Source organism: Rhinopithecus roxellana, chromosome 13 (assembly GCF_007565055.1).
Source record: "Rhinopithecus roxellana isolate Shanxi Qingling chromosome 13, ASM756505v1, whole genome shotgun sequence".
NCBI classification, from domain to species: domain Eukaryota; kingdom Metazoa; phylum Chordata; class Mammalia; order Primates; family Cercopithecidae; genus Rhinopithecus; species Rhinopithecus roxellana.
Window position 1 is genome coordinate 28,169,465 of NC_044561.1, and position 15,097 is coordinate 28,184,561.

Below are 15,097 nucleotides of genomic sequence, written 5' to 3' on the forward strand. Positions count from 1 at the left end.
GTCTGGACTGGAACCTGGATTGCTCTGAACCAGATCCTGCCTACTGGACCCAAGCATAAGCCACAGAATAGACACCATGACAGACGCAGTTCACTCCAGAACCCCAGGTGCTGGCACCCCGCGATGCCAGGCCACCGGCCTCTCACATCTGGTAGGCAGGTGACAGAGGCCCCCCCACACAGGTCAAGTGGAAGTGTTAACTGGAAAAAAATAGTTTATTAAATATATTTTTAAAATTTTTTGAGACACGGCCTCCCTCTGTCACTCCCGCTGGAGTGCAGTGGCATGATCACGCTTCACTGCAGCCTTAATCTCCCGGGCTTAAGCGATTCTCCCACCTCAGCCTCCCGAGTAGTTGGGACTACAGGCACACGCCACCTTGACCAGCTAATTTTTTTTTTTTTTTTTTTTGTATATTTTTGTAGAGACAGGGTTTTGCCCTCTTGTCCAGGCTGGTCTCAAACTCCTGAGCTCAAGCAATCTGTCCACCTCGGCCTCCCAAAGTGCTGGGATTATAACCGTGAGCCACCACGCCCGACCTGGAAAACAATAGTTTTTTTTGTTTTTTTTTTGTTTTTTTTTTTTTTTTTTTTTTGAGGCGGAGTCTCGCTCTGTCGCCTGGGCTGGAGTACTGTGGCCGGATCTCAGCTCACTGCAAGCTCCGCCTCCCGGGTTCACGCCATTCTCCTGCCTCAGCCTCCCGAGAAGCTGGGACTACAGGCGCCCACCACCTCACCCGGCTAGTTTTTTGTATTTTTTAGTAGAGACGGGGTTTCACCGTGTTAGCCAGGATGGTCTCGATCTCCTGACCTCGTGATCCGCCCGTCTCGGCCTCCCAAAGTGCTGGGATTACAGGCTTGAGCCACCGCGCCCGGCCAAAAACAATAGTTTTATAATCACTCTGAGCTTATTAGTCAAAGTGGCAAGAACTTTGTGCAGAAATTCAGCCTGGGATGTCTGCAGAAGCTTGTCCGTAACTTCAGGCGCAAGTATCCTTTACTTCATTCCATGAGGTTTCGTGGTTTTGTTGGAGTTACACCGTAGCTAGCCATGTAAGTGAAATACACTCACTCAGCACGTATTTACTGAGCCCCTGCTTTATGCCGGGCCTGGTTTTTGATGCAGGGACGTGTCCATGAAAAAACCAGGCAAGATTCTGCCTTCCTACGGCTAGGCCGCGGCGGGCACAGAGAAGGACGAGCGTGAGCGAATGCCGCACCGCGCTCCCCAAAGCCCAAAAGCTTTCATTCTGCACAGTGCTCTTCTCGCCCCAGCAGGTACTCCTGCGTCGCTGAGAAAACAGGCACAGAGAGGTTGCCCTTACCCTGCCTCACTCTTCCTTGAGCCCAGGGGTCCTCAGACTGTGGTGGGCACCAGCATCCTCTGGAGGGCTTGGAAGAACCCAGGCTGCAGGGAAGAACCCAGAGCATCCAACATGGCAGGTCTGGGTGGGCCTCGGAACCCACAGGTCCCCCAGGCTCCCGGCGCTGCTGCTGGGGCCTCGGGCCAGATGGTGGTAACCTGTTGCCCAACCACAGAGCTTAGAATGAACCAGAAATGAAGGCTGGTTCGAGCTCAGACACAAGAGTTGCAGTCTGCACGCATCAGGCAGTGGATGCAACATCAGCAGCTTTTAAATGCTGGAAAAGGAGAACTTTAAAAATACATGGAATTGGCCAGGGGCAGTGGCACACGCCTGTAATCCCAGCACTTTGGGAGGTTGAGGCAGGTGGATCACCTGAGGTCAGGAGTTCAAGACCAGCCTGGCCAACATGGTGAAACCCCGTCTCTACTAAAAATACAAAACAAGCCAGGCATGGTGGTGCGCGCCTATAGTCCCAGCTCCTCGGGGCTGAGGCAGGAGAATCGCTTGAACCCGGGAGGCAGAGGCTGCAGTGAGCCGAGATCGTGCCACTATACTTTAGCCTGGGCAACAGAGCGAGACTCTGTCTCAGAAAAAAGGAAAGTAGAATTTTAGCCTGGGTGACATGGGGAGACCCCCATCTCCACAGAAATTAAAAACAGAATTAGCCGGGCACCCCAGTTACTCAGGATGCTGAGGCAGGAGGAGCCCTTGAGCACAGATGGTGGAGGCTGCAGTGAGCAGAGATGGAGCCACTACACTCCAGCTGAGGCGACAGAGCCAGACTCAGTCTCAAAAGAAAAGAAAAAAAGAAAAGAGAAGAGAAAAGAAAAGAAGAATATGTAGACCGTGAGGTGTGCCATTCTCGCTGCCCAGTCGACTTTCCCGGCTCTTTGCAGTTCGCTTTCAGATACATCTGTATCAAATTAAATCGAGTAATTCCTAATACTGAAATCTTAACCCTTTTCTTATGAGAGAAAGAAATAGTAATTTGGCAAACTTTACAAAGCTTAAAAAGATCTAACGAAATTAAAAAACTAGTGTGGCTTGAAAATTAAAACCTAGGAAATGGAAAAGTTAGGTATTTATCTAAGGCTTGTTAACAAAGGGAATACTGAGAAAATTAGAGAAGCCGTGAGGATTTTAGGAAGCAGTTTGGGTTGTGCCATTCGCCCAACTGCCCTTTGTTGAGCCCAGTGTGGCTCTGCCCAGCAAGGCCTCTGAGACGCCCCCTCCCTGTCCCTGCCTGCTGGGGTGGGGTGGCAGGCAGCCCCCTGCATGCCTGGCCCTCCCTTGGCCCTCAGCCCATCGCCGCAGACAGTGGCTGCAGCTCTGTCCCTCCCACCAGGATGAGAGCCCCAAGGCAGGAGGTGCCTTCCGGGTCTCGGGATCCCCGTCCTGGCCACAGGGCCTGAGATGCTTTCAAGAAGATGGGTTTGGGTTCGGTGGCTGTGAGGCAGAAAGCGTCCGGCTGTTCTGGGGCAGTACAGAGGGCACTGAAGGAGAATGAGCGTGTGGAAGTGACGCATTCTGGTGAGCCAAGTGGAGTTTTAGGTGCCGGAAGGACATCTGGGGACCCATCTGGGGGCAGACAGAAACCGGGACGTCAGAAGTCAGTGAGGCGCCACCCTGGAGGCTGCATGTGGGTGATGAGGCAGCTGCCCCCCAGCTCCCTGCACTTGAGCGGGGAGCTGGCTTGGAAGGTTGCTGACCGGTGGGTCGGCCTCCTCCCGGGACCGTGGACACGATGTCCTCGTGGGACCCCCATGGGAGGAGCAGGGAGAGAGGCCAGAGCCACCATGCAGGGAGGCGGAGCTGCAGCCTGGAAGGGCCCACCTACTGAGTGCGTTCCAGGCACCTGGCCCATGCCAGGTCCAAGACCCACAGGCAGGGCTGTCCTGGGGACAGTTGGGAGCTGAGTTTCAGGCACACAGATGTCCTGGGAGCCAGACCGCTCTTGCCGGCAGCTTCCCCCACCCTGGACGGTGAACACTGGCTGCGGGCTTGCCGTCTGCAGGCAGGGATGTGTGGGGAGGATGGAGGCCTCTGTGTGTCGGGGTAAGGTTGGGGGCGGGCTCCCTGCAGGCTGTCACTGCCAGATGTCATACAGGGCAGCACCAGCCCCAGCATCAGACACGGAGGAATGATGTCGCCCTGAGACACTCAGGACATGGCCTGGTTCCTGGTGTGGCCTACGGCACCCCAGGGCCCCCCTCCTGCCTCCTGCCCAGTCCCTGCTATCCTGCTGGGTGGTGTTTCCCGGACAGCCCCGGGTGCCAGGCTGCAGGCAGCCCATAGACAGCACACACATTTGCCTGGAGGGCAGCCCCAGACTTTGGGTGGCAGCGGCCCTGGCCTCTGTCCTGAGCTCTTTAGGACGTCACAGGGGCTGTGGTTGACCCCAGTGGGGGCCACGCCGTGGGGCAGGTGGGTGCATCGCCAACCCTCATGAAGGGGTGGAGGGGATGACCCTGAGCCACTGGAGCCCACAGGCCACGTCATCGAGGCTACGCAGGGTGGCTGATGGCAAAGGCCCCGCTTTGCTGGCGTTGACAGTGGCCAGAGCCCTGACTGTCCCAGCATCAGTGGGTGTCAGAAGGCACCAGCACCATGACTAGACGTGCTGTTGTCCTGCGGGAGGGTAGAGATCCTGCCACTGCCCTCAATGGTGACATTGCCTGAAGCAGGCCTGGCCTCTCCCTCCCGCAGACAGTTTAGGCAGATGCACTCTCAGCAACGTTTCTGACACTGCCCAGCACAGCACCCTAACCAAGCAGTGACCCTTGTGGATGTTCTGTCTTCGCTGCACTCTGTTTCCAGGTTTGAAGACCTTTCTCTCCCACCACTGCTATGAAGGGACCGTGTCCTTCCTCCCTGCACAACACACGGTGGGATCTCCCAGGGATGGGAAACCCTGCCGGGCAGGGTAAGTACATTTTTTTGTGTGTTTCTCTTGCAAATGACAGGAAATAAAGCAGAACGATTAGGAAGATGAATGCGGAAGTATTTTCCAAATGTGGTGGAGGGTGCTGGATGCAGCGTGCCCAGAGACACGATGCCTATTGATGCCCATGATGGCCTAGGCGTGCGTGGGCCTTGCTGTCCCCATCTCTGTCCTCATGGCCTGCGCAGGCAGCCTCTTCTGTGCCAGGGATACGGACTCTGGGGGAGGGTCCCACACCCACTGTTGGAGTGGGGGCCGAGCACAGGGTCTGCCCCTGCTGGGGTTCCCTTTGCACCCTGTGGGGGCCTGATGGAGGAAAAATGCAGGCAGGAAAGGATGGCAGATGCCTTGTCGGTGACCGTGCGCGTGCAGGGCGCTGGTGGCAGGACTGTTGGTAGAGCTGGCTGGAGTGTGTGCTCTCAGCAGCGACCCTCCTGTCCGCACCCCTGGCTGAGACCCTCACCCGTGTTAGCCCCGTGCTCCAAGGCAGGAGCCCACTCTACAGTAAGCAGAGCCCCCGCCAGCCACGCCCTCAACCCCACAGGAAGGCAGAGGACCCTCAGCAAGAAGGCTTGGGCTGGCAACAAGGGCTGGTGCCAGGGGTTGGGGGGCAGAGCCAGGGCAGCCGCCCAGGGAGAGGCGATGCAAAGGGAAAGAGGCGTCCCGCCAGGGAGGGGAGGCTGAGTGGAGTCAACCACAGCTGAGAACGCTGTGCTCTCCTGGTTTGGCCAGTACAGGCTCTGCAATGGTGTATACATGAATGAACAAGCAGTGACTCCTCGGTGGTGTATCCCCGCCCCCCACCCCCACACAGTGTACTCAGTAATATCCAACCCGTGTAAATAGAACCTTAAATAAATCTAAACGTCGTTGCCCCAGGCCGCATGACCTCACTAGTGGCGCCATGGAGGGCGCCTGAATGGTCATCCTGTCTCTGCTCTGCCTGGGGCTGAGGACACGGGGCTGTGGAGACAGCTGCGCCTTTGTGAAGGACACTCACTTTGTCCTTTCCCTTTAAGTCATGCAGACTTCAGAACCTCCTTCTCCTAGCTCCTTTCCTTTTTTAAGTGAAGAATTTGAGACCGTAAAATGAGAATATTTAGAGGCAGATGCTGTTTGCGTCACTGCATTCAAGAACTCGGCGGCTGATAGCGATTTCCACCCGTGCACACACTTGTCCTGCTTGACAGCGTGAAGCCAGCAGCCCCCCAAGACCAGCAGGATGTGCCAGGCGAATGACTAAGTTCTAAGCCGATGGTTCTGAGTTATTTGCTTGTTATTGACTGGAACAGATAAGCCCTGTATGATTTGTTATCTGACAGGAAATGAGTCCTCATCCCAGGAGTCCGCAGGAGGAACCAGTGCCTTGGTCGTTTCTCCCAGCCAGGCTATGTTAGCTGCAGGGCCAGGCAGACACAGTCTCTGGGTGGCACCTCAGCGTCCTCATGCTGTGCTTCTCCTCATGTCCAAACCTTTTAGAGAAGGACATGTTGAATGTGTCATTTTAAAAGTAGGTCTCATTCTGAAACCTCTAATATGCCAAAAAATATTTTTAGTTAAGCCTTTGAAATGGAACTTTTTTGTATGTGTAAAGAATGTAAATACATCTGTATGTGTCAAGCATACGCATTGCACCTGCAGCTCCATATTTAAAAGGTGATGATATTCTTGTCTTTCAGATGCTTTGTTTGCAGGCAAAGCAGGCAGCAGCTGGAGGAGGAGCAGAAGAAAGCGCTGTACGGTTTGGAAGCTGCGGGTAATTCCTAAGACACAGGCTCAGTGTTGTCACTGTGTGTGCTGGAGTGTTGGTTTCTGTCCTCTCTCAAGGCACTGCCTCTTCTCCCCGCCCACCTTTGCTTTTCCTTTTTCCTGTCTGGCACCAGGAATCCATTTCTCCGTAGCCCCAGGCATCATCAGGTCACTGCCACTTGCTGTGTGCGACTGTGTAGGCAGCAGGCTTTGTGAAAGGCCCCGTTGCCCTTTCTGAATTGCTGTAGTGGTGCTAAGTCTGGACTCCTGTCCTGGGTGCTCTAGAATGTGGGGCAGCAGACTTCCCATTGAGGGCTTGCTGGTGACCACCTCAGGCCCTGGCAACCACACAGTCTCTGTCCAGCAGAGGCACCCTAGGCAGTGGACAGTGAGTGGGTGTGGCCATCTGCCAATGAAACTTTATTTATGGACACTGAAATTTAAGTTTCATAGAATTTCCACATGTCACAAAATACTATTCTTTTGATTTTTTTCTCTTTCTCTCTTTTTTTTTTTGGATGGAGTTTCACTCTTGTCGCCCAGGCTAGAGTGCAGGGGCACAATCTCAGCTCACTGCAACCTCCACTTCCCGAGTTCAAGCCATTCTCCTGCCTCAGCCTCCCTAGTAGCTGGGACTACAGGCACGCGCCACCACGCCCGGCTAAATTTTTGTATTTTTAGTAGAGACGGGTTTTCACCATGTTGGCCATGCTGGTCTCTAACTCCTGACTGCAGGTGATCCACCCACCTCAGCCTCCCGAAGTGCTGGGATGACAGGCGTGGCCACCGCGCCAGACCTTTTTCAACTATTTAGAAACGTGAAGAGCATTCTTAGCGCTCAGGCCACACACAGACGGGCGGCGGCCGAATGTGACGCACAGCCGTGGTTTGCTGACCCTTGTTCTAAATTGTCCAAGTCACCAAGTAAGGAGAGGGACAACAGTCCTGTCTTCCGGGAGGTGACCCGTGGGGTACCCCTTCCTGTGGGGAGCGGGCAGTTCCGTGGTGGGTGTTTTTGGTGTTGAGCTGAAGAGGCGGTTGCATGAAGTGTCTGCTCAATGCGTGACCAGGTGAGAGCCCGGATGGCCTCTCACCATCCCAGTGCAGGACGCTGCCTGGTGCCACTGGAACGGTGACGTCTCCATGGTTCTTTCTGCTTCAGAGGACGTGGAGGAGTGGCAGGTCGTCTGTGGGAAGTTTCTGGCCATCAACGCCACAAACATGTCCTGTGCTTGTCGCCGGAGCCCTGGGGGCCTCTCCCCAGCTGCCCACTTGGGAGACGGGTCTTCTGACCTGATCCTCATCCGGAAATGCTCCAGGTTCAATTTTCTGAGATTTCTCATCAGGCACACCAACCAGCAGGACCAGGTACGTGGGGTGCTTTTGCGTGGAACCTCCATTGGCGAGTAATGTATGTTCCGGCAATCCCTGGTTTATGTGTTGTAGGAATTCATTATTTAATTCAAGGGAAGGAAGGGCAATTTTTTTTTTTTATTTCACAAACTTTAAACTCCTGGTTACAACGACTCCTTGTAAAATTTCATTTAAAAAGATAAATTTTTGAGGCCAGGTGCGGTGGCTCACGCCTGTCATCCCAGCACTTTGGGAGGTTGAGGCAGGTGGATCACCTGAGGTCAGGAGTTTGAAACCATCCTGGGTAACATGGTGAAACCCATCTCTACTAAAAATACAAAAATGAGCCGGGTGTGGTGGCGCACGCCTGTAATCCCAGCTACTCGGGAGGCTGAAGCATGAGAATCGCTTGAACTCAGGAGGTGGAGGCTACAGTGAGCTGAGATTGCACCACTGCCCTCCAGCCTGGGTGACTGAGATTCCATCTCATACACACACACACACACACACACACACATATACACACACATATATACGCACATATGTACACACACATATACATATATACATACATATATATACATATATACACACACACATATATTTGAGCACAGAAACTAAGGGGTATGAATGTTTATAATACAACTTCTTGTCTGTTGTTTCTCTTCCTGTTAAAAACAGAACAAAGCGATACAGTAAAGATGTAAGTGGCCCTTGAAGGCCACTTAAAATAGACTCTTTAGGTTCCCAGAAATGGGTTCTGTTCGGGACCTCCTGCCACACCTTTCTGTAGCCCGCACAGAGGAAGACCTAAGTCTAGTCATGTTGGGAGAAGCAGAACTTTTGGCCACAGTCTCCAAATTTAGTCACATTTCTTTTTTTACTTAAGTTCTATTTAAGATCTAGTCTAATGCTATTTTTATGTGGCTTTTTAAGTAGTGCTTGTTAAAAAGAGAATACAAAATTCTATAAATCACTGCTAATTAACTATCAGAATTCTGTTAAAAGCGTTTGTCATTGTAGATAAGCTGTGGTTTCTAAAAGCATTAGAAGTCATTTTGACAAGTGCCGGGGAAGGTGGGCGCCGGGGAAGGTGGGCGCCGGGGAAGGTGGGTGCCAGGTTTCCCTTCATCTCTGAGCCGTCAGGTCACCCAGAAAGGGAACCCCAGGGGCCCGCACAAGCGGCTGCATCCTCCAAGAAGGGCCGTGTGTGCACCAAGGCCCGAGAGAACTCGCTGTTGGCCTGGGGTTTTCTGCTGCCCCACCCGGATGACGTTTAGAGCTGAATCATCCCTCTCACTGTTTCTTGGTAGTTTGACTTCACTTTTGTTGAAGTTTATCGTGTCAAGAAATTCCAGTTTACATCGAAGCACGTGGAGGACGAGGACAGTGACCTCAAGGAGGGGGGGAAGAAGCGCTTTGGGCACATCTGCAGCAGCCACCCCTCCTGCTGCTGTGCCGTCTCCAACAGCTCCTGGAACTGCGACGGGGAGGTGCTGCACAGCCCCGCCATTGAGGTCAGGTGCGTGCAGGAGTCCTCCAGCCACCAGCAGCCCCGTGAGCCCTGAGGTGTCTGTCACAGGCTGCCCCACCCGGGGTGGGGGGTTCCCCGGGACTTTATAACACAAAACGTAAGAATGTTTTGTAAATGATTTTTCTTTTCCTACGTCAAATATCAAATGAGATGTCATTACCCACGTTCCGGAAAGCTGCCAGGGCGCCGAGTCCGCAGCGCTTTGTTTTGCAGATAATTTTCATGGGTGTTTGAAGCCCCTCCGTTTCATCTTTTCCTCTTCCACACCCTGTGCTCCAGGCTGGGACTGGCTCTTTGCCCTGGCATTCTCTCTCTTCTCCTGAATAATTCAAAAGGTGGGAGGCCGAGGTGGGCAGATCACTTGAGATCAGGAGTTCAAAACCAGCCTGGCCAACATGGTGAAACCCCGTCTCTACTAAAAATACAAAAAAAAAAAAAATTAGCCGGATGTGATGGTGCGCGCCTGTAGTCCCAGCTACTCGGGAGGCTGAGGCAGGAGAATCGCTTGAACCCAGGAGGCAGAGGTTGCAGTGAGCTGAGACCCTGCCATTGCACTCCAGCCTGGGTGAGAGAGCTCCCTCACTCAAAGCTGGCCTGAGCCCCACTCCTGGACAGGGGCTGCGGTAAACCCTATGTGTCCCTCACTCAAAGCTGGCCCTGAGCCCCACTCAGGGCCACAAGGGCTACAGTGGGGGCCCTCAAAAAAATTTAAAAAGGCAAACAAAGGAAACTGCCTTTACGGGCAGTCCTTTGTCCACTGAATCCACCAGGGAACCGTTAGCCTAAAGGGCCACGGTCAGTCACCAAGTGCACGTGCTCTGTCCATGAAGGGGCAGGAGGCAGCAGGGCTGGGAAGGTCACCCCGAGGATGGGAAGGAGGGGAGGAGCCCCAGAGGGATGCCGTGTGCTGGAGGCCACGCAGCCTGGGGGAGGCAGGTGTGGCCAGACACGGATGTTCAGTCTCCCTGGGGCAGGTGCCACGCCCCTCCTCTGGCTGGCTGGGCGGAGGGTGAGAAGCCGTGTCCTCCTCACACCCACTGGGACCCACTGTATTTGGAAATCTGTAATATATCACATTACCAGATGAAATTTGAGTGCAAAGAAAATTGTTTCTCCGTGGAAAGACAGTAACAAGCAAGCTGATTTTTTCAAAAGGCCATTGAATTAGGTGTGGGCGTGCAAATTACATGAGACTGGGGTACTGTACAGCTCTAGGCGGATTCTGAACTGTTGGCAGATGTTGGTAAGAGCTCGGTCTCCTTCAAGAAAGCCCAGCTGGACACTTGTTAACAGAGTGTGGCTCGCGTGAGAACGATGGCAGGCTGGTCAGCAGGCCCATGCTCGTCTGCACCGAAAGCTGGGTGTCAGATGGCCCTTGGGTGCTTTAAGTCACAGCATGTAAGAGGATGCAGGCATCTCTGTGGACAGCTCCCCACTTTCAGTGACTCCCCAGCCAGCCAGCTGCGGCTCTAAGAAAGCTTCTCCCATTCGCATCCAAACAAACCTAAGGGAGAAGGAGGCCTCTGCCCCTCCCCAGGCCCAGGTCCGCGCGCCCCCTTTCTTTCTGGCAGGGTGGCGATGGCAGGAGGCCGTCGGAAAGTCCCAGGAACACCCACCACCCTAGGCAGCCATGCACAGGGACTTTCCTCTGTCAACTCATTTTACAAGTTTAGGAAGTGGAATTATTTTTAATATTGGTATATGTATTTGTTAAAGAAATAATTTGAAAATTAGGACAGGCATTCTTGAAATACGTCCTGTCTATCTCGATAAATATTGTTATGCCTTGAGCAGCACGCCACTTTTAAAAATATAATTTGTGTATGTGTGAGCTCAGCTCCATGGAAACAGCCTGTCATTTATTTATTTATTTTTATTTTTTTGAGACAAGAGTTTTGCTCTTGTTGCCAAAGCTGGAGTGCAGTGGCGAGGTCTCAGCTCACTGCAACCTCCACCTCCCAGGTTCAAGCAATTCTCCTGCCTCAGCCTCCCAAGTAGCTGGGATTACAGGCGCCCGCCACCACACCCGGCTAATTTTTATATTTTTAGTAGAGACAGGGTTTCACCATGGTGGCCAGGCTGGTCTCAAACTCCTGACCTCAGGTGATCTGCCCGCCTGGACCTCCCAAAGTGCTGGGATTACAGGCATGAGCCACCACGCCCTGCCCCAGCCTGTCACTTAATGAAGGGGTTTAGGTTACTGAAATATGTCTGAGGAGGCTGTGATATCATTAATAAAAGAAATAAACAGAGCTGTCCTGTGTGGGAAGATGGAACTCACCCAAGGACTCACTGTGGCCACTGAGCCCCTGGGCAGGGGACCTCCAGGGACCCCCGACTGGCTTCTCAAGCCCAAAGGCTCTTGCTGGCGTTGGGCCACCTGTCTTTCTTAACTGACCATTCCTCATACATCTCGTACACACACGGAGTTGCCCCACACAGACTCCTCACACACCCTGCACGCTCAGAACTGTGGAGGAAGTGGAGGTGGGTGGGTGGGTAGAGTGGGCACACACTGGAGCGGGCGCTCTGCTTTCCATGGGGGCGCTGGAGTCCAAGTCAGGTCTACTAACGCCCAGATTTCCCACCTGGCCACCGGCACCCCTGTACAAACTCGGCATCCTGGGAGTCTAAGTGAATTACTGAACTCCCAGGACCCGTCATTGTGGGCTAGACTCCCGCAGCCCACGGTAACGTCTGACCGTTCCATGGGGGGTGGGCCCCCACTGCACCCCTTGTCCAGGAGTGGGGCTCAGGCTAGCTTTGAGTGAGGGACACATGTGGTCCAGGAGTGGGGCTCAGGCCAGCTTTGAGTGAGGGACACATGTGGTCCAGGAGTGGGGCTCAGGCCAGCTTTGAGTGAGGGATACATGTGGTCCAGGAGTGGGGCTCAGGCCAGCTTTGAGTGAGGGACACATGTGGTCCAGGAGTGGGGCTCAGGCCAGCTTTGAGTGAGGGACACCTGGGGTTTACACGTGGCCGCTTGTCTCTGCAGAGTCCACTGCCAGCTGGTTCGACTCTTTGCACGAGGAATTGAAGAGAATCTGAAGCCCGACTTGCATAGCTGAGAAGCTGGCGTTCTGCTCTCGAACTGGGAAAGTGTGGAAACTATTTAAGAGAATTATTACAGACCAATTATGTTGATATATACATTTAAATGTAGAAATTTATTTTTGATAGTTAAATCTTGATTTTAGAAAAAAACCCTTTTGTCAACAATTTTGTGTACATATTTGGCATTTTCAGTTCTGCACGCATCTGCGGGTTGCAGCCCGTGCCAGTTACTCTCAGCGGATGCAGCTGCTGACTTGGGGGCACTGGCCTCTTAGGTTTTAACAATGTCAACAGTGTAGTTTAGAAAATGGCCCGTGAGTGGCTCTGTTGCAATAATTTTAGGGACATTATATGATTTCCACGCAGGTCACACCATCTGGGCCTGAGGTAGCAGTGGGTCACTTTGATCCACTTTGCGGGACTTATTCTGTAATGGTTTGTGGCCAAGTTTTGGGAAGTGGTTGATTCTCTTTGCCTTCATTTCACCTTCCTCTTAGTTTACGGTTAGGACATCGCTGCTTGATCCTTACAATACTGTGCAACTGCAATGCAAAGTGGCCCTGCTTCAGGTGATCCGCGGGAGGGGCCTCCACACCAGCGCCGGGAAGGCTGCTGGGGCCTCCACACCTGCCTCATCACGGCGGCATGGCTAAGACAATCCAGCTGGGAGCACAACCTTGGCGTCTGTTCTGGGAGCACAGATGATACGCTCTGGAAGCTGGCAGTGTGTAAAGTACTGGCAAGATTGTTACTGTTAAAATGTCAAATACCCATGCTTCATATCATCGCGAAGCGCTTAACACAGCCGGCCTTGGGGGGCAGTCAGGACGAAGCTGGCCGTCCGTGGAGGAGGGGCCGTTCCTGGACTCCGGCGGGATTCCTCTGATGCAGGCCCTGAAGTCTGTACACGTGGTCCAGATTTGTTCTTGTCTTTCCTTCACGCTGAGTTCTCTATATTTATTGAACATCTTGTCTTTTTAAGCCGGAATAGTGTAAACTGCCTCGGATGTCTGTCTTTTGTCTCAAAGCCTTGATAGGTTGCGGGTTTCCTCTGAAGCGTGAGGGCTCCGGCGACCAGAGGATTCTTCCTGGAAGGCATTCCCGCCCCACTCCCCGGGGCACCCCTCGATTGTGTGCTACGTCCTTGTTTAGTGTGTATCCATGCCTGTGTAGATGATGTCTGTAACTTAGTTTTGTTTGAAATGTGAGAATATGCGGCTTAAACTTTGATCTGTAAGGAGCGGGGCCGTGGCCGTTGGGAGCACGCTATAGACACCGTTCCTCATGCTGCCGGCTGGGTTTTGCAGAGGTTCCCTTAGTGATTTCACATTTCACAGGCAGCATCCATTTTCAGAATGTTGTGGCATTGATTTATATTTTGAAGCATACAGGAAACTTCTCATTTCCTCGTTCAGCCCCACCCAGGTCAGGTGAAAGGGCAGCTTTAATGGTGATTTTTATGGACCGTATTATCAGAGATCACTGTGCAAGCCGAATGGTTTAATAATGAATGGTTGAATGAGAAATCTGGGTGTAAAGAGTAAATATGCCCTGGCTCTTTCTACCAATGTTTGCTCCTGGTTGGAAGGAAACCAAAGATTTAAGACGGGCTACTCTTCCAGACTGGCTGTGCCTGCCTGTGCCCAGCAGCCTGTGCCGCCGGCAGTGTGCCTGGTGTCACGCCAGGAGGCTGTGGCTGCTGTGGGCCCTCTGGAATTATGCTCCTCACAAAGTTTCCCCAAAAGGTTCTTCTGAGCCTTTACTGTCCCTGGTAAATGTTTCCTGGCCGGGCACGGTGGCTCACACCTGTAATCCCAGCACTTTGGGAGGCCGAGGCAGGTGGATCACCTAAAGTCAGGAGTTCGAGACCAGCCTGGCCAACATGGTGACACCCCGTCTCTACTAAAAATACAAAACTTAGCAGGATATGTTGGCGCATGCCTGTAATCCCGGCTACTAGGGACACTGAGGCAGGAGAATCGCTTGAACCCAGGAGGTGGAGGTTGCAGTGAGCCAAGATTAAGCCACTGCACTCCAGCCTGGGCAACGGAGTGAGACTCCATCCCAAAAAAAAAAAGTTTCCCATACACTGGCCTGCCCTAAAACCCACTAACAATTTTAGCAAAACAGTCCAGGCCAAAGAGGAAGCGTTTTATGTTTGATAAGAAACCCAGCCATTCCGTATGGCCGGTTCCTGAGTGGCTTTGGTGATATTCGCCAGCCACCTGCTGACATTCAGAATCTCAGACCTCGGGACTGCTGTTGCGGTACCGTGTGTCTGACACCCGCCAAGAGCCCTTTGCTGTCTGCGCACAGGATAGGGTGACTGCCCAGACATTCCCGCTTGATAGGCTCTGATTTCTGGGGAGCCTTTCAGATGCAGCAGACATACAACACCTGTACTTTGGAGTTTTAAGGAAAAAAAAAATCAGAAGTGCTGGTTAGATAGTGAAAACTTAGGATAACTTAGGAAGGTTAGTTTTAGCTTCCTTTGTGGCTCCCTGGTGCAAAACAATTAGCAGTTACGCAATGGACCTGATTCTAGTTTATTCTAATTAAGAAGTGAGGCCGGGCCAAGCCTGCCGCCGAGGGCAGGGCTTGACTTTGTTCCTGAATATACAATCCTGAGTAAGTGCGAAAGTCTGAGTGAAATGATGGCCTCATTCTCTTTCCAATCTTGCTGGTTTCAAGATTAGAAAATGGCATTATTTGATCTGAACTGTTTGAGAAGACACAAATAAAGTTCCTTGTGCAGACTTGGCCTGCTTGCTTTCCTTTACACATACCTGTTATTTTCAAAGCAGAGTATTTTTCATGAAAGCACACACAATTTAAAGAACAAGAATAAAATCAACCAAGGTGTCACCACCGCCTATGCCAGGAAACTGAACGCCGCCCCAAAGCTTTCTGTGCCCTGCTCTGGAGTCCCCCGCCCCTCCTCGGAGGGCGCTCCCATTTCACACTAAGCCTTCCTGCCTCTGTCCGTGGCTGTATCCCCAACAGCAAGTTTAGTTTTGCAGGTTTGGCTCTTTAGCCAAAGGAAACGTGTTGTCTTCTGTAACTTACTTCTTTCACTCCACGTTTATTGTTTGTTTATTTA

The 15,097-nt window shown here is 52.6% G+C and overlaps 1 protein-coding gene and 1 pseudogene across 4 annotated transcripts in view; both read left to right on the top strand.

Moving 5' to 3' along the window:
• CERK (ceramide kinase) overlaps window positions 1–14,753 on the top strand; it is a 55,501-nt gene extending 40,748 nt beyond the window's left edge. For 2 of the 3 annotated variants that reach the window (XM_030914102.1, XM_030914104.1), the window contains 6 exons: window positions 4,184–4,289; window positions 5,987–6,063; window positions 6,792–6,980; window positions 7,219–7,424; window positions 8,723–8,931; window positions 11,939–14,753. In XM_030914102.1, coding sequence (XP_030769962.1) covers window positions 4,184–4,289; window positions 5,987–6,063; window positions 6,792–6,980; window positions 7,219–7,424; window positions 8,723–8,931; window positions 11,939–12,011 — 860 coding nt within the window. In that variant the 3' untranslated portion in view covers window positions 12,012–14,753. The remainder of the gene's footprint in view (window positions 1–4,183; window positions 4,290–5,986; window positions 6,064–6,791; window positions 6,981–7,218; window positions 7,425–8,722; window positions 8,932–11,938) is intronic. The other variant, XM_030914103.1, reaches the window with a different exon arrangement.
• Window positions 12,516–14,753, top strand: LOC104663648 (annotated as a pseudogene). Its single transcript, XR_748166.2, has one exon. The product of XR_748166.2 is annotated as an uncharacterized LOC104663648 (transcript).
• Window positions 14,754–15,097: the final 344 nt, after the last annotated feature.